Source organism: Amphiprion ocellaris, chromosome 6 (assembly GCF_022539595.1).
Source record: "Amphiprion ocellaris isolate individual 3 ecotype Okinawa chromosome 6, ASM2253959v1, whole genome shotgun sequence".
NCBI lineage: Eukaryota > Metazoa > Chordata > Actinopteri > Pomacentridae > Amphiprion > Amphiprion ocellaris.
Window position 1 is genome coordinate 16,739,690 of NC_072771.1, and position 24,844 is coordinate 16,764,533.

Sequence of the window (24,844 nt, forward strand, 5' to 3'; positions counted from 1 at the left end):
CAGCTTAGTAAGTCTTCCATAGTGGGAACATAAACTCCAAGCTTGTGTATAAAAGGTCAGATTATTAACTATGGTGTTAATGTGCATGAAAGTAATGCAGCCGTTACGCAGATGATACAGTTTTTTATATGTGTGGTGCTTCTCTGTCAGACATACATTATAAACAGTTTGCCGACAGTGTTTTACAGTCTCAGCTAATGCAACTTGATCTATCTGTCCATACATAAGGTGATTTCCACTGCAGAAACTTGTGGGCTGATCTCGAGCAGCTTCATCTTTTTTGACCTCAAAAACTGCCCCTGTGGAACTTCTTCACACGATCGCTTCACAAAATCATGGATAGTTTCTAATTATACTGATTAAATTGCTAATTATGCACAGAAATATCATTACTTAGTAATAGTAATATATAATGTGGTAGTAAGTAAATAACATGTAATATTCACTGATAATTCTTAATTGCGCTGATGAAGCAATATAATATAAACTCCTAATTGTTAGTTAAGTATAACAAACTTCTCCCTGTGCATAGTTGAATCACTATTAACTGCTAACTACTAATGTATTAATAACAAATCAATGCAAACTGAATGAGCACCAATGCCTTACTTAGTAACTGGGTCAATATGTAATTGCGGGACTTTTTGTAACATGGTTGACAGGTATCATAGTTCATATTTTTGCTGTTTTCAGGCCTAAAATCAACATGGCCACCTGTAACCAACCACCACATGGCATTGTTAGACAAAGATTCCTCTAAATATTATATATACAATTGATATTGATTCTATAAAGATATTGTACTAAGCCTGTTGAAGTGATGAATCTACACTTAACTCACACACTACTTTATATTAAATAACTCAGAAAGCCTTGGAGTCTTGCCAGTCTTTTCTTCAAGAGGAAATGACATCATGTGGAGCAGGTCATGTGATCTGGAATTAACGCACTTCCTTCAGAGGTGTTTTTGTAATGGGTAACTTAATTAAAAGTGATTTCTCGGACACAGATACAATTTGTTATTTTCCATATAAAATTTGATATATTGCTAAAAAATAAATATCTGTCATGATTATCTCAACTTAATAAAAAGAACACAAACGTTATTTGAATCAGCTCATTTTATTATTGTTTAGATAATTAGAAGGTGGTTGTTATTAAATTCAGATGGTTATTTAGTTGACATTTTAGTGATATCCAGTCATTTTGTTATTAATAAGTGATTGTTTACAGAATAAATAATTATGGAATTTGTAAAGACATGATCATAATGAACAAAAAAAAACACATTTTTTTTATCTTTAATAAAAATGTATGCAAGATATATCCCATAGACTTCAAACGTCCCTCAATTATATATTGACCCAACCAACTGTAAACTATATATTGTTTCATCCCCATTTTAATCCATTAACCTTCTGTTATGACCAGTGGTATGTTGTCTGCTTGGATTGGCTCCAGTCTTTTTGCCTTCCTCTAAAGGAAAATAGCTGATGGATGGATAATTATAAGTTAGATAAACAAATAAGCAGTTGCAACAGGTAGGAAAATGGAATTATTCTCCCCATAAGGCCCATCAGCGGGGCCAACCAACTGTACTGTACGGCAGAGAGAGGAGGACGTGCTCGCCCCTGTCGGTTGTGCATGGAAGTGATCCAGATCGTGAGGACTGGACTGGATCCAGGTGCGAAAAAAGGGAGCTCTCCACTGGATAGCGCGCACACAGTTTGGAAACCCAGTGAAACCCAGTGACACACAGAGCGGCAGAGCAGAGCAGAGCAGAGCAGCCCTCATCCAGAGCGGTGCCAGACGCACGGTCCACGTTATGTATTTGCCCGAGTTTTACTAAGTTTAGTTTAGTTTTTACTATTAAGACTAGCTCATACTTCACATTACAGTCGAGTTCGAAGTCTTATTCAGGTTTGTGTGAGTTCTTGACCAACATTTGGAATATCTCTCCGGATTAAAGTGGACACTTCACGACGCGCAGGTAAAGTTTGGAGAGAAATAACGGCTGAGCTGATATCACTTGATGTGGTTTTGTTCCAACTGTGAAGGCAACAGTTAAATGTCATTTCCTGACTTGTTTCCCCTCTCCTCTACTTGCAGAGTCATCTTGAAAAAGTTCGCCCAGGATCGTTTCTTCAGACGCAGCAGCTCGGAGCGCTTCAGCAGAACAACTTGTCAGTGCGACTCCGTCTGGGCTGTTTTTTACATCGAGCCGTCCCAGAAATGGTGGGGCACCTACATTTACAAGCGATGGATGATAGCCTGAAAGGAAAGAACCGGGAAGGGCTGCTCGACAGCCCGGATTCGGGGTTGCCCCCCAGCCCCAGTCCGCCCTTCTGCTCGCTCTCTCCGGGTCTGATCGAGTCTCGCTCCGGCAGCTGCACGACGCCCGTCGAAAGCCATCATGGATATTATAAAAAGGAAAGCAGAGAAGGCAAACTGGTAAGAAACACATCGCTGCATTTACTGTATTATTTGAAACAATTTTGTAATCTGGGATCTCTTTCGTGTCCACTATGATTCTGCAGCCGGTCGCTTCATTGACACAATGAATTAGAGGATAAAAAGCCCTAATGGCCAAATAATGACGCTGCTGTGAGAGAAGCTGAAAATCTGAGAGCGTTTTAGTATTTGGCCAGAAACAGATTTCACATCAGTCCCCCTCTCCACATCTGGAAGCTCTCTCTCTCTCTCTCTGTCCGGAATTCCTTCACTGCAAACTTGTGATGTTGCTCTCAGGCTGGAGATGCTGCTGGCCTTCAATAAAACAGACACTTTTCCACTCCGGTACATCAGCTGGGCCAAACTACATGGAGGTCACAGAGTTGGTGGGCCCAGCTGGGTGTCCAAACTAGGGTCCAGGGACTCTCAGGGGTCCTTTTCAGGGTTCTGATAGCTCCCAGCAAACAGGAGAAAGTCACTTCAGTGGCATGTATCTGATTAAAGGTGAAGAGATGACTGGTGAGATCAGGCTTCTCACTACAAATGTTAGAAAGCTGCTGGTCTGTGACGCATTTACATCAACTTGTTTCGTGAAAAAGTTCAGGCCCCATCTTTAAGGTCTGAGGAGCATCTTGGTGAAGTTATAATCAGCAGCGGACTTTGAGTCACAGTGAACCAGACTCTATAAAACCCTAAAATAAGCTGTGAGCAGCAGGTCTTTGGCTTTTGTTAAAAACAGCTTAAATTGGCAAATTGGTTGTTTACTGGGCTGGAACTTCCCCAACCTGTTTGTGTGGTGACCTTTCTTCACAGGGGGCCTTTATGTTTTTGACTTGTGGGGTGTTAAACTGAAAAGGGATTTTCCAGTCTTAGATTTTTGAGTCCTTCTTTGACAAAGTGGAATTTGATAATGAAAATCAGCACTCAGAGGAAAATCAAGTAAAAAAAGAGAGCTTTTTTTTTTGTTCTTTCTCTCTTGTTCATCTTGTTACTTCTGTGGTTGACTGATCGTCACTTGGGGACTATATTTATCTATATTTTAATATTTTCATTCCATTATGACTCTAGGCACACTCCCCTAATATTAGCCTGAACACTTTATAGTTTGTGATTAACTATTGTCATTACCTGCTCAGTGTGTGAACATTAACAGTTGTCACTAAAATGAAAAGCTGGGAGTGGAGATGTAACACAGTGAAGTTACAGGGAGTCTCAAAAATGAATGAAAAATAAATCATCACTTTATTCTAAAAATAAATCAGCATCTGGAAGCCAGCGTTCTCTGGAGTTAGTAACGTTCACGTCACCCTGTGTGTGGATGTGGGAGCAGAAACAGTTTCAGACAGGCAGATCAATTTATTTATGTGGATCCTCAGTGATCATCAGTGACAAACCTGTTGGTAAAAAACACTGGGATTGTTGTCAGACTCAACCAGCTGCTGCTCAGATCTCAAGGAAACCAGCCAGCAGAGTCAGCATGACTTTGTTGTTTGCTCTTTGTTCTTGCCTGCATTAGCAACAGTTTACTTTTCTTTGCACAAATATAAAGTATATTTTCAGGAGAGCTGCAACAATAACTGGTTAACTGATTAGTTGTCAACTATTGGATTTATTGCCAACTATTTTTTTTTATTTTTACTGTTTGATTGGTTTGAGTAATTTTATTTGAAAAAAAGTCAACATTCTCTGATTTCGACTTCTCAAATGTGAATACTTTTTGGTTTCTTTCCTCCACTTTGACAGTAAACTGAACATCTTTGAGGACGTCATCACTGATGGACATTTTTCATTATTTTCTGACAACTAATCAATTAATCGAGAAAATAACAAGCTGCTTATTTAACAGTCAAAATATTCCTTACATGCTTATTTCAGCAGTATGAGCAAAAACTTTAAACTCCTCAAACAGTCGGTGCACCTCAACATGGTATTTGCATTTCTATAGCTGGGGAGAGTCTCACAAAAAAAACATGATCAGAAGATTTTCCACAGAAACTAATATTTATGATAACTGATGCATTTTCTTCCTTTTCAGAGGACAAATGCATTTTAATGACTCATCCTGCAGTGCCCTGTGTGTGTCACACATGACAAGGCTGATTTGATTGAAAATCATTTCCAGGTCACTCCCAGTTTCTAGAGTGTTCAGAACGTGTCTGTGCAGGTCGAGGTGGCTTTTAGAGTGTCTGAAGGAGGCCTCAGAAATGCAGCGCTGCATCCTGGGAGTTGCGTGAGATTGGTTTGCTGAGGCCCAAAACAAAAAGAGAGAGAGAGAGAGAGAGCGAGATCCTCTAATCCCCTGGAGGTTCAGATTAGTAGGACTCCTCTGCTTTGTGGTTTAGCTTTTAGAGATCAGTCCTGATAGGGGCTGCTCCTCTGTGTGCTGAAGGACTCAAAACTTTCTTCAACTGTTTGAGTACATGTCTGTGAGCAGGGTGAGGGGAGCCACACATGCGCTACGTTTTTTCTTCTTTCACAAATCTATTTTTGTGTTGTTTTTGTATGCCACCTAAGAACAATCCTCAGGCTCTATTTTGAGGGCGCGGGGGCTTGTTAGGGCGGCTGCAGGCCATTGCATAAGTGTTTGATGACCTCTCACTTCTAAATTAAACGAGGATAAATGCTCAGACAGCCGGTCTGTTTTCAGAGTTGGTTCAAATTTATGCAAATTCAGTGTAGTTATTCTTGCACTCGCATCTTTTTACACATGAATAGGTTTACAAGAGGGGATAGATGCATTAAATATACGTGTGTGGTGTAATGTAATCGTGAATATTTCAGGACTGGATAAGGTTGAGGACATGTCCGGTTCAAGGAGGTGGCTCAACTGCTGGTGGATTAGACAGGAGGACAGGCAGGAGACAGATCTCATGACTTCTTCTAAATCTGCCTCACTGTGTGATACTGATGCTCCCACATGAAACACAGGATGTAAAGTCTTGAGGCTCTGCTCCAGCAAACAGCCAGCACTTGGAAATGTGTGTTTGTGCTGGCGTTTGTCTTTCTGCATTGTGCGTTGTACATTATGTGGCTTGTTCAGCTGCAGACTGTTTCTTCTGGGCAGAAATATGCTTCCAGGGGGGGTTATGCTTTGTGCGCATGCAGAGGATACGCAGCCTGGAGGTGACCTACCCTCCATTCACCACTGTTTGCTTTGCAGACATTTCCAGAGAACACCGTGGAGAAATACCTGGAATGCTCTCCATGCCGGAGCAGCAAGACAATCACACACTCGAACAAGTGTTTCCAAGTCACGAAGCTGCGGTGGCGGAAAATGAGCCGCCTGCAGATGAACGTCTTTGAGTCGTGCATGGCAAAACTAGCAGTTGTGCAAGTTCAGAGGCACGGCTCAGACAGAGTGTGGTGATGATGGTGGGCTGTGGGTAAGATGAGCTCGGAGCAGAGATCTGCTGTGCCCTTGGCCTGCTCTTGCTCGTTCCCTGTAGTGGCATGTGCAGTCGGACTGCAGCATGTGACAGCCTCCCCTCTGTAATGTGAGAGGTGCCAGCGTTGAGATTGCTGTGCCATTTGATTCCAACTGGTCAGTGTTTGGAGACACACCTGCAAAGAAAACAGTCAGTTCCAACAGAGAGGATCAGTGTTTGTGATTGGCGGAGCTCTGTGAGTCCTGTTATGGCTCCAGAGGGAGCAGTCTGAGAGGCCAAGGGTCAGTGCACAGTCAGACCTGCTTTAAACAGTTAGTGGAGGGTAGTCTGTCTGACAGGAGTCACCAGCAGCTCATCTGATATCACCACACAGTGTGTTCAAAAAGATCCTGTGAATCTTTAGGATAGTCAGTTAACTGGTTCAATGGTTTCTTAGAAAATGCAAAAATATTTACCGTCTTATGCAATAGTGAACAGAATAAGGTATGTGAAGATGTCAGTTTGGGTTTTATGATGACGTGATGGACAGTTTTGTCTGTAACTACACTGGTCAAAAAATTTAAAGGAACACTTCATTCTCACATCATTTTGTTCTCTATAAATTATGCAGTGTATATCAATGATTGGACAGTGGAAAGCAGAATTATTAACCTAGTGAGAGGGGCATGCACAATCATTTACGCTTTCTAACTGGACAGATCAATATGACCAGAAGTTTAGCTGAATTAAAGTTATACTGTGATGATTAAGTGTTCCTTAATTTTTTGAGCAGTATATTTATTAATGATCTGAAAAATAATCAGCTGCAGCCTCAAAAACCTGTTAGGGGTAAACCAAAATTCAGATCAGCATTTTTCTTGGTTTTTCCTGATTATTGGATAATTTTCCTTAACCAATTCCTCATAAAAAATAAAGATGCAGTTCTTTAGCGCTCATGCAGCCGCCTCTATCTGAGCAGTGTCCCGCCCACAGCTTCATCTGAATGGTTATGCATTATGAGTAAAAGCCCATTAACCCTGAAGGGTAAATGTCAGAAAGTTATCTTTCAATTAAACACATTTAAAGCCAAGCCATTTTCATTTTTTACTGTAGCTGTATATCAGATCCTAATAATCAATATCGGCACTGAAAAAAAAAGACATAGGTCGAACTCTAGGAGCTATTATTATGAAGTACAGGTAAACTTTAGTCATTTTAGCCCATTAAAATGATTAAAATGACATGTCACATAAGAATCCAATATTAGTCTCCATATGAGCCGACAAACTTCCTGCTGACGCGACATTAAGTCAACACGCTGCATCTTCTACCAGCTGTGGGGTTTCTGCAGCTTTGAACTTGACCTCTGACCTCCTGGTGGAGGCTGCAGACTACAAGACAATCCTTCACTAGCACCTCATTAACATTTTCAAACAGTGTCGTCTCCACTCAGCCGGGCTACCAGCAGCTCCGGGGACTGTTTTATTAATGAATTTCCCTTTTCTTTAACTACTGTAAGCCCCAACATGTGTAGGCTTATTTTCAGTTCACACACACACATAAACACACACAGGCTGTGTCTGGGTCACACGCCTCTAACCAGCCTGAACCTCAGTGAAAGAGATTTACCACCAACACTTCATTTGGCTGGACCCACGCAGCATAATTATTTGAGTTAAAATGGAAGTTGATTCATGTCTAGTTGTAGTTGTAGTTATGGCTGTGCCATCGACAAGGCGAGATGTCGTGAGGGAGGATCAAGGGGTGTGTTTTCCTGGGGAGGGTGAGGACTGTAGTGTTTTTAATTTGGGTTGCTGACTCTGCCAAACCCCCCCAACCATGCTGGGTTGTTTTTTTTTGAATTCCTTGAATGGACACATTGGCAGGCTGGTTACAAGCAGTTGTTTTAGGGAGATTGTGACTCTTGTGTTTGCTGTGCAGCTGCCCTACCTGCTGCTGAACTCCACAGGACCAGACCCAAGGACTCGCATGTACCCCGTGTTCTACGGAGAGAGCATCGAGGTCGACCTCAAACCAGAGCAGGAAATCAAGTAAGGGAACCCTGACACGTAAAGACTAAGTATTATTTGCAATATAGTTGACTTCTTTTAATCAGCGTTTTCTTGTCAACGCTGCCCCCTAGTGATCCGCTTCAGATGGTTTTCTAAACAGTCACCCTCTCCTTTCCAGGTGCAACACTGAGGTCAAGTACGACTCCGACAAACACTACCGGGACCAGGTCCTCTGCGCTCCCGTTCCCACGGCAACCTCCTTCAGTGAGACAGTGGTGGCGGTGAGGAACTGCACCTGGAGGAGCTATAAGACGCAGGTGTACCTGGAGCCCCGGCAGAGGCCCGTCAGCTACCAGAGCACCACCATCATCTACCCCAAACACGCCAAGAACACTTACCGCACCACGCTCAACTACAACGCCACAAGCTCCCGCCGCTGGTTCGTCTCCACGGTGCAGCTGGAGTCCAGCGAGGACACGAGTCCCTGCATCATCTACACAGAGGACCTGTAGAAATGGAGCATCATCTGGTTTTCTTTATTCTTTGGAAGATGAGGAACTTGGAAAGGCCCATGTTGAAAGGGAAATACTTCAACCCGGAGCTCATAAAAACCCTTCTCTGTTCTTCTTCACAGAGAAAACTCTGGGAACCCTTCAGTGACTTTTCACCTGAGTGTATTTAGATTTTCTACTGTTGCAGTCTTTAAAGAGAGTATCGGCCCTCTGGCAGTTTAAAGCTGCTAATTTAATACATGAGCTGAGAAATTGGTGGCCTTTGCTCTCCTTCGGGTTGGATTGTAACCTCAGTGGAGGTGACGATTGCATTGTAGATGTGTGTGTATATAGAGAAAAGTCGAGGTGACATGTGGATTTTAGCTGAACCTGCGCAACCCCAGTCACACCAATGCAAAGCTTTCTAAATATGGCTTTATTGCACTTGTTTTCTATATATCACAGTTCTCTCAGAGCACTTGGCATTGCAGGGGAGAATTTCAGTACAGCATCTGAAAAAATTGGACCAAAGATAGTTTAAACAGTTTATCTCCTTCTAGTGACTTCTAAGAGAGAGCACTTGCTTTTGTTTTACAGTTTTAATTAGCTCAGTCAAACAGCAGCTTGGCTAATCTGATCAAGAGAGGCAGGACTGAAGTAGAATCAGAGGAATGATCACAGCATTGGGATTAAGGATTGTAATGAGAGTATCTGAAAATGGAGACTGACACTTTTAGGGAGTAAAAAAAAATCCAAAATCGATATACTGTCTGATATTCTTTGTCTAGGCAGAATGATGGGTTATTGTGTATTAACTTTCCAGCAATGTATTTCCAAACTAGTTAGTAATTTAACATGAAGACATTGCTTGGCTCCGCACCGCCTCAGCTGTAATACATACTCTGCTACAGGTGCTGCAGACAGTGGACACAATAGAGTCAGAGCAACTGCTGGACAAACTATGTTATGACTCCATATTACATATTAGCAAATAGTGGACAATATATACATCAAATTCTGTGACAGGCCAGTAATACGGACTTGTACATCCGTCGGCCTCTAATTTCAAGTCTTCGAAAACTCCCTCTGCAACCTTCTATTCAACCGTGCTGGATCACAGCAGTTGCTACCATAATGTGAATATTTTAGATAAGATAATCTCCAAGTTAATGTTGTGTTAGTAATCAGGTTCTTTTTTGGTCTCTAAGAGGTTCTATGGAGCTGTGGAGCAAAAATCAAAGTTCAAATCTGAGGAAAACTGATTTTGTTTGTATTTATTAAGACTTTAACACTCATATTTTTACCCATTTGTTGCCAAATGGTGGACACAAGAAAGCGTCCAACGAACTAGACAATCAGAGGAAAGAATCTGACACTTACCCGTCACAACTCTTGGTACAGAACAAACTGTGCAGATGCAGCAGCACTGTGTCGTCTATTTCTCTGTCAGAGTCAAAAACAAACACAAAAACAAGAACCGTTTCCAAACTTGAGTTCGTCTCATGGTGTAGTGCCACAAGCAGTCGATGTAAACCCGCTCTGAATTGGCACCAGCTGTTCATAAATCCATCATGAGTTTGTGCATGAAGCGACTCGTCCTTAATGCTGAACTTGTGATTTCCTAAATCGTGTTGCACCATCTAAACGGAAGGAATGCCAAACTAGTAAAGACTTCTTTAGTGTAAGTCATTAAAAAACAGATGTAAACATGAAGCTACAGAAACGTCACAACTTGTAGCATCGCACCTACAAATTACAGTTTTAAAGGAAAAACAGCGTCAGACTTAACTTAATTTGAGCATCATGTCTGATGTTATTCACATGACTTCTGGTAATTTAGTGACCTTCAAATAGAAAACGTCTCAATTGTCAGCTAAAAATAGATCACTGATTCAGTTACTTCAGTAAGTGATTTTCCTCGTTCAGTTAAACTCTTCTGTAAACGTGTAAACAGTGAAGCAGTGAATCCACATTAGATTCCCCTGTTGAAGATGTAAGATTTTATTTCGGAGCATTTTCACGACTTCTTTATATGTCTGTCTTATGCATATATAAATATATATATATAGAGAGATTACTGAACTTGGCAAATATTGAAACTTCAGACTTTACCTCAAATTTTCTTAGTATCAGTTTTATTTCATTTGCAAATGTGTATTCCGGACTTTTCAGTTGAGGTCTCTTGTTGTATTTTATAGTTGGAAATACCCTCCAGGAAAGTGTGGAGCAGGAAAGAGGACAGGAAGTCGAGGCATGATGGGTTGAATGAGAGAGGAAGAGAAAGGAGAAATTTGAAGAGCAAGATGAGATGATGTGCTCTTTCAAAAATATATAAATGAGATAGGGAAACAGTTGTGGAGGTGTTTTTTTTATACTAAATGGTAGTCTGTGGGAAGAGTTTGGGTATGTGTCGATGGTCTGTGAAGTGTCAGAGAGTGATGAGAGAAAGTTGGCGGGTGTCGCGTTTAATACTTTGGTGGTTTCATGTGAGATACTTTTGTGTTTTCTAACACTTGATTTTTGTTACTGTAAAATATTTTTCCTGTTGTATATGTGGCATCGAGGCACTTCATAATTCTCTTTATATTTTTCTACATCGATCATTGTTCCTGTTCTGATCAAAGAAAATAATTTAAAAAGATGTACATCCTAATTGAATAAAAAAAAAGTAATTCCCAAACCCTAAATCTGAGTATCTGTGGCTTGATTTTGATCTCAGGAAATTGTATTTTGATGAGCACCACTGGTTTAATCTGTCAATCTGACAGAGCGGCAGGGAGGACTGCAAATGTAATGTGGTGCCGTGTAATGCTGGAAACCCTTTTATGTATTTCAGGTGCTGCTTAAAAAAAGGATCATGGTGCAGAAAGTGATAGCTTACATACCTTACAGTGAAGCAAACTGATCAGTATTTGAAGTGTAAGAGCCTCAAAACTAGTAAATATATCAATCCAGTATGAGAAATAATCCAGTACATACTGAAAAATGACAGAAAATAAATGCGACTTACTCAAAAGTTTTTTCTCTCAAATGGCTTTGGTCCTTTATCTTCTCTGTGGCTCTCGATTTCCATCATTTTAAGGTCCTCCCCTCTACGTAAACGAGAAGACTGTAAAATAAGGTGCCAGTCGTCCTGCATGTATATCCTTTGCAGGCCTTAAATATCAGGCAGCAACTAAAATATCAGCAGCTCCTGCAGCCAGCATTGGCGTGGGGTGTTGGACCGGTGCCTCAGGGTCTCCACAGCAGCTCACATCATTCAGCACCTCATCCGTCTCTCTCCGGTGCTGGATAAGGCCGAGGTGCCTCCCGACGGCAAGGCAGCAAACAGGCCTGACCGCAGTTTCACATTTACCAGGGACTCATTTGTCAAAGCTTGTTGTGATCCCTGTGAATAAATCCAAGTAGTAAATGTTTATGAAAAAACAGACTCAAATTGTGAAAAGCAGCAAATTAAACAGCTTTTTTTTTTTTTTTTTTTTTTTTTTAAGAAATTATATGATATGACAAAACCGAAGTAAAAGCTTCAGTTTGATTGATATCACAAATGAAACTGCAGGACTAAATATTAAATGTCTGGGCGGCAAATCAAAGAATTGAAACCTGTGTTCAGTGAAGGATTCATGGAAGTTATTTCACTCCACTGCAGAAAAGTCCCAGAAACATAAAAAATATTTTATCTATTGTTGTCAGAAAAGGTTTACGTTGTCAGATTTGCTCTTAGCCTGTGGTCTGAAACAACAGCTACACACCTGAATCACAAACTCAAAGGTGCTCAGTGGATTTTTTGGCCACTAGCATCACTGTGGAGCAATGTTTTTATCAGTGGGATCCTGTTTTGTTAATTTGCTCAAATGTGCCAACTAAGGCAGAGCTGAAGAAATATGTAAGCAGTTAAACATCAGTGGTGGAATGGAAAAAAACAGATTTACTGAAGGACAAATTCAAGCTACTGGTAGTTTGAGTTTTTTTTTTAACTTTTATGCAGCTTTAAACTATTACTCCATCACATCTCTGAAGCAGATATTGTACTTTTTACACCATTTTACTTGTCTGACAGCTTTAGATATTTTTTAGATTGTAATTTTTATACCCTTCATGTCTAGTAAAAACTATGTATCTCCAAGTTTGGTGATTTTTAATTTGAATCTTTCTTAAGAATGAAAGACTGAGTGTTCCTTTTTGGGTTGAGAACACTTTCCTACTTCTTAAAAAATATACTGTAGTTATATATATTTTTAAAAAACCTCTTGAATTAGCTGATCATAGACCTGTTTTTCATGAAAAGCTGACTTTTTAGAGATATATTGTTCCTTCTGGACATCAACACTACATATGATGGCCTTATACAAGACGATGCATTGCTGCCGTTTAAACTGCCCAACAGTATATAAAGTAGTTAAAGTAACTCAACCTTAAACATCTAAAGCAGTAAAATGCAACAAGCACATTAAAGCAGCAGCAATACTGATCCAAAAACACCCTACATCATAGTAAAACATGAACATTGATCCTTTTCCAGCAGAATAAGTACTTCTACCTTTGATGCTTTTAAAACTTACATAGCTTTACTAAATTACTGACATTTACCTCAGGATGTTGGTTCATCACAACCAGAAAACCTGACAAACCTGCCTCGTCCTGAAAGAGAAATGAATACTTGCACAGTAAAAAATATGTATTCGCGCTATCTGAACACACACATCATTTCTTAACATCCATAAAGTTGTATCACCAACTGTTGCAGAAAAGGGAAACAAAGTATGTGTGTCATCTCCATAACAATCCTGTAATAACGTATTTTGTACATTACATTCTGACTTATTTTGGACCTGAGAACTCCAGATTTAGCAACATGGAGACTGAGCGCCGCTGTGTGGCAGAAGTCAGTTTTAGAAAGTACTACAGAGAGGTGTCCAACGTGTTCCAGTCAAGGAGCTGCATAAGGAAAGCGATTAGAATTCTTTATTTTTACTGAATTACACCTACTTGTAATTAGTCATGAATCATGTTTTTTGATATAGAAAAAAATAAAATAGAAAAAGATTTCTTTGAAAAGCTGAAGAGATGGATCAACGTGGAAAACACAGGTTGACTGAAGTTTTTTGATAAAGAGGCTTGTTGCAGAAACAAAAAAAGAAAACAAATACAACACTGATCTGATGCACATCAAATAACAAATTACAGAAAATAATATTACCTAAACCAGGCAGACAGTTGAGTCCCTGTTTTTAATTTACTCCACTTGTTTACTCCAAAGTAGTGCTAGCACTTTCGAGCAGAAGAGCAAGTTCAACTGGAACGTCAGAAGAAACTGTGAATGTGCAAATGCATCTTCTGACGGGTGATATGTCCTGCTAATAATTACACATAAGGTATAACTTACCTAAGTATATATTATTTGGAAAAGCCAGCACATTCCACAAACCCTAACTGAAGGAAATGCACCAAAAGTCATGACACACCATTCCAGCTTAAGCTGCATGATTTGATATATAATTTGTATGGGCTGAGATTCCTGCTGAAAATCGCGTTGGAAGAATTTGTAAGAATAATCCCACGGAATCAGTCTAATCAGTGTGTTTCACTAATTAGTGACACACTTAACAATGAAAACATGATTTCAACAGAGCACTTCTCTTCCATTTCTTGCTCCAACAGTCCTGTTATCACATTAGTGAAGTTGGACATGACAACATGGAGGGGTGTAAGGTAAAAAAAAGAGTGATTTATTTGAACAAAAGTCTCAGCAAGTTCAGTGGAGGTTGAGGACTGGCTGGTTTGGTGGTGGACGGCTGGAGTGACCAAGGTAGAGCTGAAGGCTGAGCACAAGAAACACTGGAGCTCAGGAGAACTGAGTTAGCAGCGAGGCAGTGAGGATCTACACAGGAGAGCACAGTCAAGAAAATAGGAATCTCTAAGTCACCAGAAGGAGAATACTCAGCTGAATGACTGGAGAAGCAGGAGAGGTGCAATCTGTTACCAGAGTAGAAAAGAGTCCAGGGTTTATGGAGGAGCTGATGATGTGGAACAAGCTGCAGGGAGATGAGCCACGTCGTCAGCAACACACTGGAAGGAAACCAGGGAGAAGAGAAAAAGAGACGACGAGAGACAAACCAAACCAAACCCAAAACATGAAACATAACAGGAAATCCGCACCATGTTTCTGTGTTGTACAATTTGGATGTCTTGTCTTTGAAGATATTAAAACATTAGGAAGAAAAGAGATCATTAATAGTGACTGAATCTGAAAGTAACATTTATAAAAGACAATGAAGACTTTAGGAGGGTCTGGCCCTCCCTAACCTCAACCCTTTGGAAATGCTCCATACTAATGTGACTCTCATTATTTACACAATAATTTGTGTTCAAACACTGGATTGTACTTTTGGAACATAGTTTCAAGATCTCACCAGGTAATACAGTGAGTCATAACAAGTCAAATAAATATGACTCTTATTGTTTACATGTTAAAAATAGTTTAACTAATAGTAATTAGTTATTGAAAATGTAATTTGAAGAATTACAATAATAACAATAAAAATATAATGCGGATGGAGAATTTCCTGAAGACCCTCCTAAAGTCATCTCCTGCTTTTACACTCCTGTTATCTAAATATGTTCTTTAACTTGGTTGTTGAAGATTTGTAGAAAAAACTTGTCTAAAACTTACCATTGATGAACGAAATCTTAAATATTTCTCTCTATCACAGAATTTGTATGGCTTTTCAAAATGTACAACTGAAAGAAAAAACTGATTATGAACAATAATGACATCAAACAGTAACATTTGTAAAAGAGGAAAAAGACTCTAGGAGGGTCTGGCCCTCCCTAACCTCAACCCTTTGGAAATGCTCCATTCAAATGTGACTGTTTGATCTTTCTGATTAGGCAGTAAATGGTGTTCAAACACTGAACTGTAGTTTCAGAATATTGTTTCAAGATCTCACCAGTTAATACAGTGAGATGTAACAAGTCAATCTGATGTTGTGAATGTCACTGGAAGAATTACAATAACAATAATAATAATAATAATAATAATAATAATAATAATAATAATAATAATAATAATATTAATAATAATAATAATAATAATAATAATAATAATAACAACAATAATTTGGATGGAGCATTTCCTGAAGACCCTCCTAAAGTCATCTCCTGCTTTTACAATCTCTTCAAATATGTACTTTAATTAATTGCTGAATATTCACACAAACAAATGATATTAAGACAACAGAAGCAACAGAAGAAAAAGTCATCATTAATAGTGATGATATGTAATATTAACGAGTATCAGAGGGAAAGAGCTTCAGGAAGGTCTGACCCTCCCTAACCTCCACCCTTTGGAAATGTTCCATTCAAATATAACAAACAATAACGACTGAAAACTAGTCAATAAATTCCTGGTACATTTTTGGACATTTCATAAACTGAAATGTAAAATCATTATAGACATTGTAAATACAGATTATAGAAGAATTTCTTCTCCTGTTTGTAAGTTCATCATATTTTAACAAAGATTTAAATGGATTTGATTGGAACATTTCTGAAGACCCTCTTAAAGCTCTTTCCATCATTTAAAGCCATTTTAAAATAATTATTTAAAATGACTTTTTTTTGGGGGGGGGGGGGGGGGGGGGATCTAAGGATGAAACTGTTGGAATACCTAAAGTTACTCATGTCAATCAGACATTTTGTCAAACAAATGTTCTACAGGAACAATTTAAACTAAATACTTGTTTGTAATTCTATGTAGATCACTCAGTAATACTAACAGGAGTAACAGAGGAAAAAGACTCTAGGAGGGTCTGGCCCTCCCTAACCTCCACCCTTTGGAAATGCTCCATACAAATATGACTCTTATCGTTGAGTCAATAATTAGTGTATGTTCAGAATATTGTTTCAAGATCTCCCCACTTAATACAGTGAGATGTATCAAATAAATCAGACATTGTTAATGGAAGAATTAAAATAATAACAATAAAACTGAAATTATTTGGATGGAGCATCTCCTGAAGACCCTCCTAAAGTCATCCCCTGCTTTTACAATCTCATATTCAAATGTCTGCTTTAACTAAGTTATCAGTGTGGCCAAGGAAAGACTTTGCTTTGAAAAATGACCTCATATCTCAAACTTTTTTCTTTTGCAGAGACTTTGAATGGTGTCAATTTGAAGATTTTAAAACCAAATCGAAAAAACAAAAAAAATCAACCCAACAGGAAGAAAAGACTAATCACTATTAATGATGGTACCCAACAGTAACAATGACAACAGAGGTAAAGGGCTTGAAGAGGGTCCACCCACCCTGTCTCTGTGGCTGCACTGAACCTGAAACATATGCAGACTGTCTGTGGAGCCTAATTAGACCAGTCTTCTTTTTATGTTTTTTGCACAAGGCGTGTGAATATGTTTTACACAGAAATGGCTCATAAACAAGGGAAATAACTGTTTGCATCAAAGAGATATTCCAGTGAACAACTTCAAATTTCACGGAGCTGTACTGGGTCCACAAACTAAAAACACAGCAATAACTAAATGTGAATAAACAAATGATATGTTACCTGTTCAGTGTAGCAGCAGAAGGACCCTAACCCTTTGGAAATGTTCCATTCAAAAATAACAATAATAAAAACTGTAAAACTGGATACAAATTCTTATTTAATTTCTCATCATATCGTAAATGACGATAGAAACAATAAAATAGATATTGAAAACGACGATTATGGAAGAATTTCTCTATCTGTGCTTCAGTCAATACAATCAAATTAAACACAGATTTAATGGATTTGAATGGAACATTTCTGAAGACCCTCTTCTAAGCCCTTTCCATCTGATTTGAAACTTTACAAAGCAAGAATATAGGGAGCTGTACAAAAGATCTAGAAATACTTAAACTTGAATAAGAATTCTAAACTCATCTAAAGTCTATCTACATAGTATGCTTTTATTTCTTTTTGCTTTTTGGTATGATTTTAAAGGAGGAAAAGAAAGAGCTGTACAGAAAGACTTAGAAATCCTTAACTTAGAGGGTCCTAACTTTACCATTACTGTCTATACACTGTAAAGGGTTTTATTTGTTTGTTTTTTTGTTTTTTGAAAGTAGGAAAATAAAGAGCTGTACAGAAAAATACAGAAATCCTTAACTTAGAGGGTCCTAACCTTGCCATTAGTGTTTCTACAAGGTAAAGATTTTTTTTTTGGTCTTTTTTTTTTTGAAAAGAGGAAAAGTAAGAACTGTCCCCAGCATCAAAGATCCTAAACTTATCATCAAAATTTGTACATGCAATTTTTCTAAAGGAGGGGACAAAGTGCTGTAAACTAAGAATTAAAAGGGCGTGTGTGGCGATGGAAGATGCCACTAAATGCACTATGCATGACCAGCTACACACTGAAAGGAAAGCTACATCTCACGTGTGTAAGGAGAGCTAACCCAAACCATCTCCCGTACCTCAACATCCCCGGAGTGTGGAAATCCAGACGGGAAGTGCATGACGGGCTGGATTGGCTCCTGTAGAGAGATGAGCAGAGGGGTCAAAGGAAGAAACTGATTCAACTGCTTCACTATGAAAAATGAGTCATTTGTGTGGAGGGAGGTCGTGGTGGCACTTTTCCAGCAGAAACATCATGACCCTTTTTAAAACAAATCATATTTTCCTGAGAAAATCAAAACAATCACGTAGCTGGTTGTTAACTGCTGTGCTCTTTAAATGCCTTGTGGGATTCTTTAACCAGTTATTTCCTGAAAAAACATTTTCAGAAGAGTGTTAGCGTGGAATACTGACCTCCTGCTGCATGCCACGCTGCAAACCAGGGGGGGGTGGCTCAGGCTCGGCGCTCATCCCTGGCGGGTCCTCGGGTACCTGTGAGTGACAGATTGTTGTCAGGGCTTTTTTTTCTCAATGAGCAAAAGTGCTACTAAAAACCTTTAGGAGTGCACTGAAAATGTACCAAATAATTGGCAAGTAAAATCTATTTAAATACAAACACTATACTATTTTGGCTTAATTATTTCTGCTTCAAACTGGTGGTGCATTAAGATAATACAATAAGGCAATATTATTTTACTGTAGGCCAACTTGTAAACTGCTTGTAAATTATTTTACTTTGAGAAAAGCATTTTTAGGTGACACATTCTTTTCTCTGTCTGTGGCTGGAGACATGGAAAGACTTACAAACTCTTTAAGTATTGAAATAGCCCTGCTGCCACTGGAAAACCGTCCATTTATAGTCATTTTCACTGTTCCTAACAAAACATTACTGCATAGATGCTGCTTTCAAACACATTTCACCGCCAAGACATTTTGCTGCTTAATGTTATTTGTTACTGAGGCAGTAGTAAACCAAATTTTAACTCACACTTTTCATCTCAGCTTGTCTGGCAATTCTTTCGACATAATCACACAGAACTCATTAAGAGGAGGACCTCTATTGTGGGAAACAACACAACGCTGTATTTGTGAGGAGTGTGGTCAGAAAACCTGCGATACAGACTGAGTGCTGGAAGGCTTTTATAATCTACTCCCACTTAAGCTTGGTTGTTATTAATGACAGACAGTCCGATGCTCCATGCAAGTTTGCAAACGGAGGCAGAGTGTGTATAAGGTGGGAAGGTTTTGAGCCAAATTCTTGGTGTAGTTTTGAGGGAACACTGCTTTAGCTCAGTGAGCACATCATCATCGTTGTTGTAATTGAGGCAGCCTGGCCTGAATTTTGTAGGACTTCTCATTTACACATTGAATGCATTTTATATTTTAAACACATCTATTATCACTTGCAAACGTGAGTGAAGTGTTCACACCATCGAGTCCTGATTGTAACACACTGTGTTCTCAAAAAGCCGAATTGCGCTCTTCAAATAATCATTTCCTGTATTTTTAAAAATGACCACAGACCAATTCCGCAAAAGTCACTTCTCTCAGAGTGCACATTTCAGTGTTCTACTGACCTCCTCCTGGGAGGGGGATTGCTGGGAAGTCCTCACTTGCTGGGCCTGGTCTAGTTGCACAGCAGAGTTGGACATCGGGGGGCTGGAGCTCCTCTCGCTCTGGAAATCAGAGTATGATTCTGAGTCTAAATCGGTATCGAAACAGAAATCTAAAAGAGAATCTGACTCATAATCTGAATCTGAGTCTGAAACTGAATCGATATTGAAATCTATAACAGAATCTGAATCATAGTCTGAGGTGGACGGCCAGAGGCTGGGACTTATCTGTGGCTCTTCAGGGTGCTGCTGCGAGCCAGAGGTGGACGGCTGGGGACTGGTGCTCCTTTGTGGCTGGCCAGCGTGTACCTGTGATACATAACTATTGGTAAAACACTGTTCTCTCAAAATGCTGACTGACTGGTGTTTTTCATTTAGCCATTAGTCTTACAGTAAGCTATCCTCACAGGAGGCAGCTGTCTGTGAAAATACATTTCAGCAGAGTGTTTAGAAGGACTGACCTCTGGCCGGGATGGTTCCTCGCCTCCACGCTGAGAGCCAGAGGTGGTGCAGGGCCGCTTGGCTGGATGCTCTGCTGCTGGGCTGCTGTCTCGCTTCCGCTAGTTAGAGAGTTGAGAGAGGAAGAAAGAGAGAAACTGGAATAAATGAGTAACTTAAAAATCACTTTCATGTCCTTTCTAAATCTTTTGGCATTGGTTGATGGAAAAAAAAATCTCATTTCATTTTAAGCACGTACAGGTTTGCTTGTCAAAAAAATTATACATTAGATGTATTAGATTAATATGAAAAAGATATTCTACAAATCTGTTACATTATTAAATTCAATCCAGATATCCACTTCTAATAGCAAGCCATTCCATGTTCAGCAAATTGAAACAAATTGTTTCAGCAAAAACTTTAGAATTTTTCTTTAATAATTAAGAATTCCATCCATCCATGCACTATCTATAAACCACTCAATCCTCTGCTGGGTCGCAGGGGCTGGAGCCTATTCCAGCTGACTCAGGGGGAAGGTTCACCCTGGACAAGTCACCAGTCTGTCTCAGGGCTACACAGGGAGACAGCTTATAAGAAAAAAATGTTACTTTTCAAACCAGCAACCTTCAATACCATTAACACAATCCTTTACATCACAGTTTAGTTTTAGCAGGAATAGAAGAAAATGTTAAACATGACAGCATTCAAATCACATCATTAAACAACCCACATCTGAGGAGCAAATACTCCAATAAAACCATGACAGTAGGTGGATGCTTCACAGAAGGATTTCTGTGGCATTTAAAACATTTTCTATTTCAGTAAGTTCATCTTGCATATTTTTGGTTTCACACTTTTTAACTGTGTTATTAAACATGACGTAGAAAAAAGCACTACTGTGATGACTGATAATTTTCTATTACTATTTGAGCTGTTGAAATAGCTTTACATGACCAGTTCAAATAATATAATGCACTTCTTCACTCGTCCAAAAGTGACTGTAGTCCTACATTCTGAGTGAAATGTGATTAACACTGCAAAATAACTTAAAGCTTTAAAAAAAATAATATTATTGAGGACTATATTACAAAGACTAAATTTAACAAAATAAAAAAATCTGCTCGCAAAAGAAACAATTTAAAACGTAATTAATGCTACAAAATAACTTGAGAACGATATTGTAAAAGGGGTTAAAGTCAACAGAATAAAAAAAAATCAGATAGCAAAATAGACTATTTGAAATGTGAATAATGCTACAGAATACTTTAAAAACTTTAAAAAAACAACATTATTGAGAACTTTATCTTAAATATTAAAGACAACAGAAAAAAACTGCAAAAGGGGCAATTTGAAATGTGATTAATGATCCAAAATAACCTTAAAAATAACATTATTGAGGACAATATTATAAAGATTAAAGTCAACAGACTAAAAAAATCAGCTAGCAAAAGCAGCAATTTGAAATGTGATTAATGCTACAAAATACCTTAAAATGATTTTTTAAAATAACACTATTGAGGACTATATTTTAAAGACTCAAGTCAACATAAGAAAAAAAGACATAGCAAAAGAGACAACTTGAAATGTGATTAATGCTACAAAATAACTTTTTAAACACTTTTTTAAATTTGCATTACTGAGGACCATATTTTAAAGGTTTATGTCAACAGAATTTTAAAAAAGCATAGCAAAAGAGACAATTTGAAATGTGATTAAGCAACCCAAATAACCTTTAAAAGCTTAAAAAAACATTATTGAGGACTATAACTTAAATATTAAAGACAACAGAACAACAATAACAAAAAACACAGTAAAACGAACAATTTGAAATCTGATTAAGGAACCCAAGTAACTTTTAAAAGCTTAAAAAAAAAACATTATTGAGGATTGTATTATAAAAATTAAATTCAACAGAATAAAAAAAAATATCAGATAGCAAAAGCAACAATTTGAAATGTGATTAATGCTACAAAATACCTTCAAACTTAAAAAATAAAATTATTGAAGACGATATTGTAAAGGTTAAAGTCAACAGAATAAAAAAATCAGATAGCAAAAGAGATTATTTAACTGTGAATAATGCTACAAAATACTTTAAAAACTTTAAAAAAAAAACAACAACATTATTGAGGACTTTATCTGAAATATTAAAAACAGAATAAAAAAATACAGCAAAAGGGACAATTTGAAATGTGATTAATGATCCAAAATAACTTAAAAAAAACATTATTGAGGACAATATTGTAAAGATTAAAGTCAACAGACTAAAAAGAATCAGATAGCAAAAGCAGCAATTTGAAATGTGATTAATGCTACAAAATACCTTAAAATGATTTTAAAAAATAACACTATTGAGGACTATATTTTAAAGACTCAAGTCAACAGAATAAAAAAGAGATAGCAAAAGAGACAGATTACTGATCCCAGAAAACTTGAAAAAAAATTAAAATAACATTTTTAAGGACTATATTATAAAGATTAAATTCAATAGAACAAAAAAAATTGACAGCACAAGAGACTATTTCAAATGTGATTAACGCTGCAATATACCTTAAAAAGTTTAAAAAATAACATTATTGAGGATAATATTATAAAGATTAAAGTCAACAGACTAAAAAAAATCAGATAGCAAAGGCAACGATTTGAAATGTGATTAATGCTACAAAATACCTTAAAATGATTTTAAAAAATAACACTATTGAGGACTATATTTTAAAGACTCAAGTCAACAGAATAAAAAAGAGATAGCAAAAGAGACAGATTACTGATCCCAGAAAACTTGAAAAAAAATTAAAATAACATTTTTAAGGACTATATTATAAAGATTAAATTCAATAGAACAAAAAAAATGACAGCACAAGAGACTATTTCAAATGTGATTAACGCTACAATATACCTTAAAAAGTTTAAAAAATAACATTATTGAGGATAATATTATAAAGATTAAAGTCAACAGACTAAAAAAAATCAGATAGCAAAGGCAACGATTTGAAATGTGATTAATGCTACAAAATACCTTAAAATGATTTTAAAAAATAACACTATTGAGGACAATATTTTGAAGACTCAAGTCAACAGAATAAAAAAGAGATAGCAAAAGAGATAGTTTGAAATATGATTACTGATCCCAGAAAACTTTAAAAAAAACTTTAAAATAACATTTTTAAGGACTATTATAAAGATTAAATTCCAACTTCAGAGTACTGCATGATAAAAACTTCAAATGACAACATTTCAGAATACTTTTAAAGGGTCTAACAGGATTTTCTGCCATTTTTTTGGTAGCTTCAATCATTTAACTATAAAAATTACACATTTGAAAGACTAAAATGCAACAGACATTTTCTCTAAACTTATAAATTCGACTTTTGGACTCAGGGAGGCTAATTTTATATTTAAGCTAGCCAATGCTAACAAGTTAGCTAAAGAGAAGATAGCACTCAAACAAGCTGAAATCATAAACAGAACAAAACTAATGAAAGACATTTAAATGTTATCAGTGATTAATATTCTTACCTTGTCCATGTCGTAGCAGTAGAAAAGTCTGGTTGTCCTGTAGGTTGCTCTGGTTCTGCTTCTTCTTCAACTTGCTCTACTTGCTGAATGCTTCTGCTCTCTCGGAGTTCAGTCACAAAATGGCGGACGATGCTTCGGTCATGAAAAAAAAAAACAACACGGAATCCATGGCAACATAGGACCTGTTTGTTTTTCTTTACCTTGAACAAAAATCATTTTACCCCTCATATTTAAATAATTACAGTAACATCGGTTTTTAAAATAGTAATGGGCCCGTTATTATTGTAGCCCTGTTGTCTGGATACAGAGGGCAGGTGTTTTATTCAATGATCTGTCATTAGGAACCAAACACAATAGCAATATTACCAGTCGTATTTTTATTCAACTTTTCTTTCTTTTTCTCTATTTTTAAAAAATTCTTCTAAACTGCACGATGGATTTTGAGGACATATTTCAGTTTGTATGGTCTAATTACATTATATTTTATTCTATTCAGAAATTTTTGTGAAAAGTAAATCATGAACAGAATGAAGATTGACAAAAATATGTCATTAAAGAATGAACACTTCTATTGGAAGAGCAAACGGCATTTTGTTTAATCTTTAATAAGACAGGCACTAATAATGTCCCTGTTGTTAGGCAACACAGCATACCTAGGAATCCTTTCTAAGGTTAAAACTAGTCATTAGGTAATTTTTTTTTTGATTGATCTGGCCATTATTTAGGCATTTAATACATTATTTAGTCTATAAATAATATGAAAAGAGTTGGAAAGAAATCCCATCATCGTAATTTTCTAAAACAAAACAAATTTTGTCTTTAAGAGATACAATTCAAATAGTATCAAACTGAACAAGCAGCAGCTCCTATAGTCAAAATATGAAAATAGGGATCAGTCAACACTTTGCTTACAAAATGAGGATTAACAGATTGATTTTGAAATAAGCATCACACATGTAGACAAATAGAATTTTATAGAAATGCTTGTAAATTAATGAAAGTACATTTTATTTTGAAAAGCTACTGCTAGTATTACTTCTTGCTTTTAATAGTCTTTTTTTTAACTTAATTTTATTTTCAGTAATGTATTGTGCTTATATCTTTTTTGTTTTCTATTCCATACTGCATTTGTTGTCATGTAATTTTTTTCTTGTCTGCTTTTAGCGTCCAGATGTTCTTCTTCTTTAAAGCCAAGGGAAATTCAAATGAGAGTTTTGTAGTATGCCTTGCAAATGATACAGAACAGTGCACCCACTCTGTGCACCTTATCTGAACTGTCACTTTTTGGATATATTAGTTGAAAAACTAAATTTCTTTTTCAGTTTATCAAATCCTTTACAGCATGGGTGTCAAACTCATTTTAGTTCAGGTTCCACATTCAGACCAATTTGATCTCAAGCGGGCCAGACCAGTAAAATCACAGCATAATAACCTATAAATAACCACAACTCCAAATTTGTCCCTGTGTTTTAGCACAAAAAAGTACATTCTGAAAATGTTCACATTTAAGGAATTATCTTTTTACAAAACATCATGAACAATTTCAAATTTCTTAAGAAAAATAAATCCAATTTCAACAGCATTCA

The 24,844-nt window shown here is 37.3% G+C and overlaps 2 protein-coding genes across 2 annotated transcripts; one reads left to right on the top strand and one right to left on the bottom strand.

The window, feature by feature from the left end:
* The first annotated feature begins 1,731 nt into the window (after window positions 1-1,731).
* Window positions 1,732-11,006, top strand: rflna (refilin A). The gene is made up of 4 exons (XM_023290286.3): window positions 1,732-1,990; window positions 2,110-2,451; window positions 7,758-7,867; window positions 8,007-11,006. The coding sequence occupies exons 2-4, from the start codon at window positions 2,233-2,235 to the stop codon at window positions 8,338-8,340; spliced, it is 663 nt and encodes a 220-aa protein (XP_023146054.1). The 5' UTR covers window positions 1,732-1,990; window positions 2,110-2,232; the 3' UTR covers window positions 8,341-11,006.
* Window positions 11,007-14,164: 3,158 nt separating this feature from the next.
* Window positions 14,165-23,267, bottom strand: LOC129349170 (clumping factor B-like). Its single transcript, XM_055011631.1, has 6 exons — window positions 23,259-23,267; window positions 19,766-19,864; window positions 19,269-19,613; window positions 18,106-18,183; window positions 17,772-17,831; window positions 14,165-14,200 (listed from the first exon to the last, which is right to left on the bottom strand). The coding sequence occupies exons 1-6, from the start codon at window positions 23,265-23,267 to the stop codon at window positions 14,165-14,167; spliced, it is 627 nt and encodes a 208-aa protein (XP_054867606.1).
* Window positions 23,268-24,844: the final 1,577 nt, after the last annotated feature.

Coding starts and splice junctions, on each gene's coding strand:
- rflna (XM_023290286.3), top strand. CDS start 2,233: ATGGTGGGGCACCTACATTTACAAGCGATGGATGATAGCCTGAAAGGA. Junction 2,452..7,757: donor AAAGCAGAGAAGGCAAACTG/GTAAGAAACACA, acceptor TTTGCTGTGCAG/CTGCCCTACCTGCTGCTGAA. Junction 7,868..8,006: donor AAACCAGAGCAGGAAATCAA/GTAAGGGAACCC, acceptor TCTCCTTTCCAG/GTGCAACACTGAGGTCAAGT.
- LOC129349170 (XM_055011631.1), bottom strand. Junction 18,184..19,268: donor AATCCCCCTCCCAGGAGGAG/GTCAGTAGAACA, acceptor TGTCACTCACAG/GTACCCGAGGACCCGCCAGG. Junction 14,201..17,771: donor CACACTCCGGGGATGTTGAG/GTACGGGAGATG, acceptor TCTCCTGTGTAG/ATCCTCACTGCCTCGCTGCT.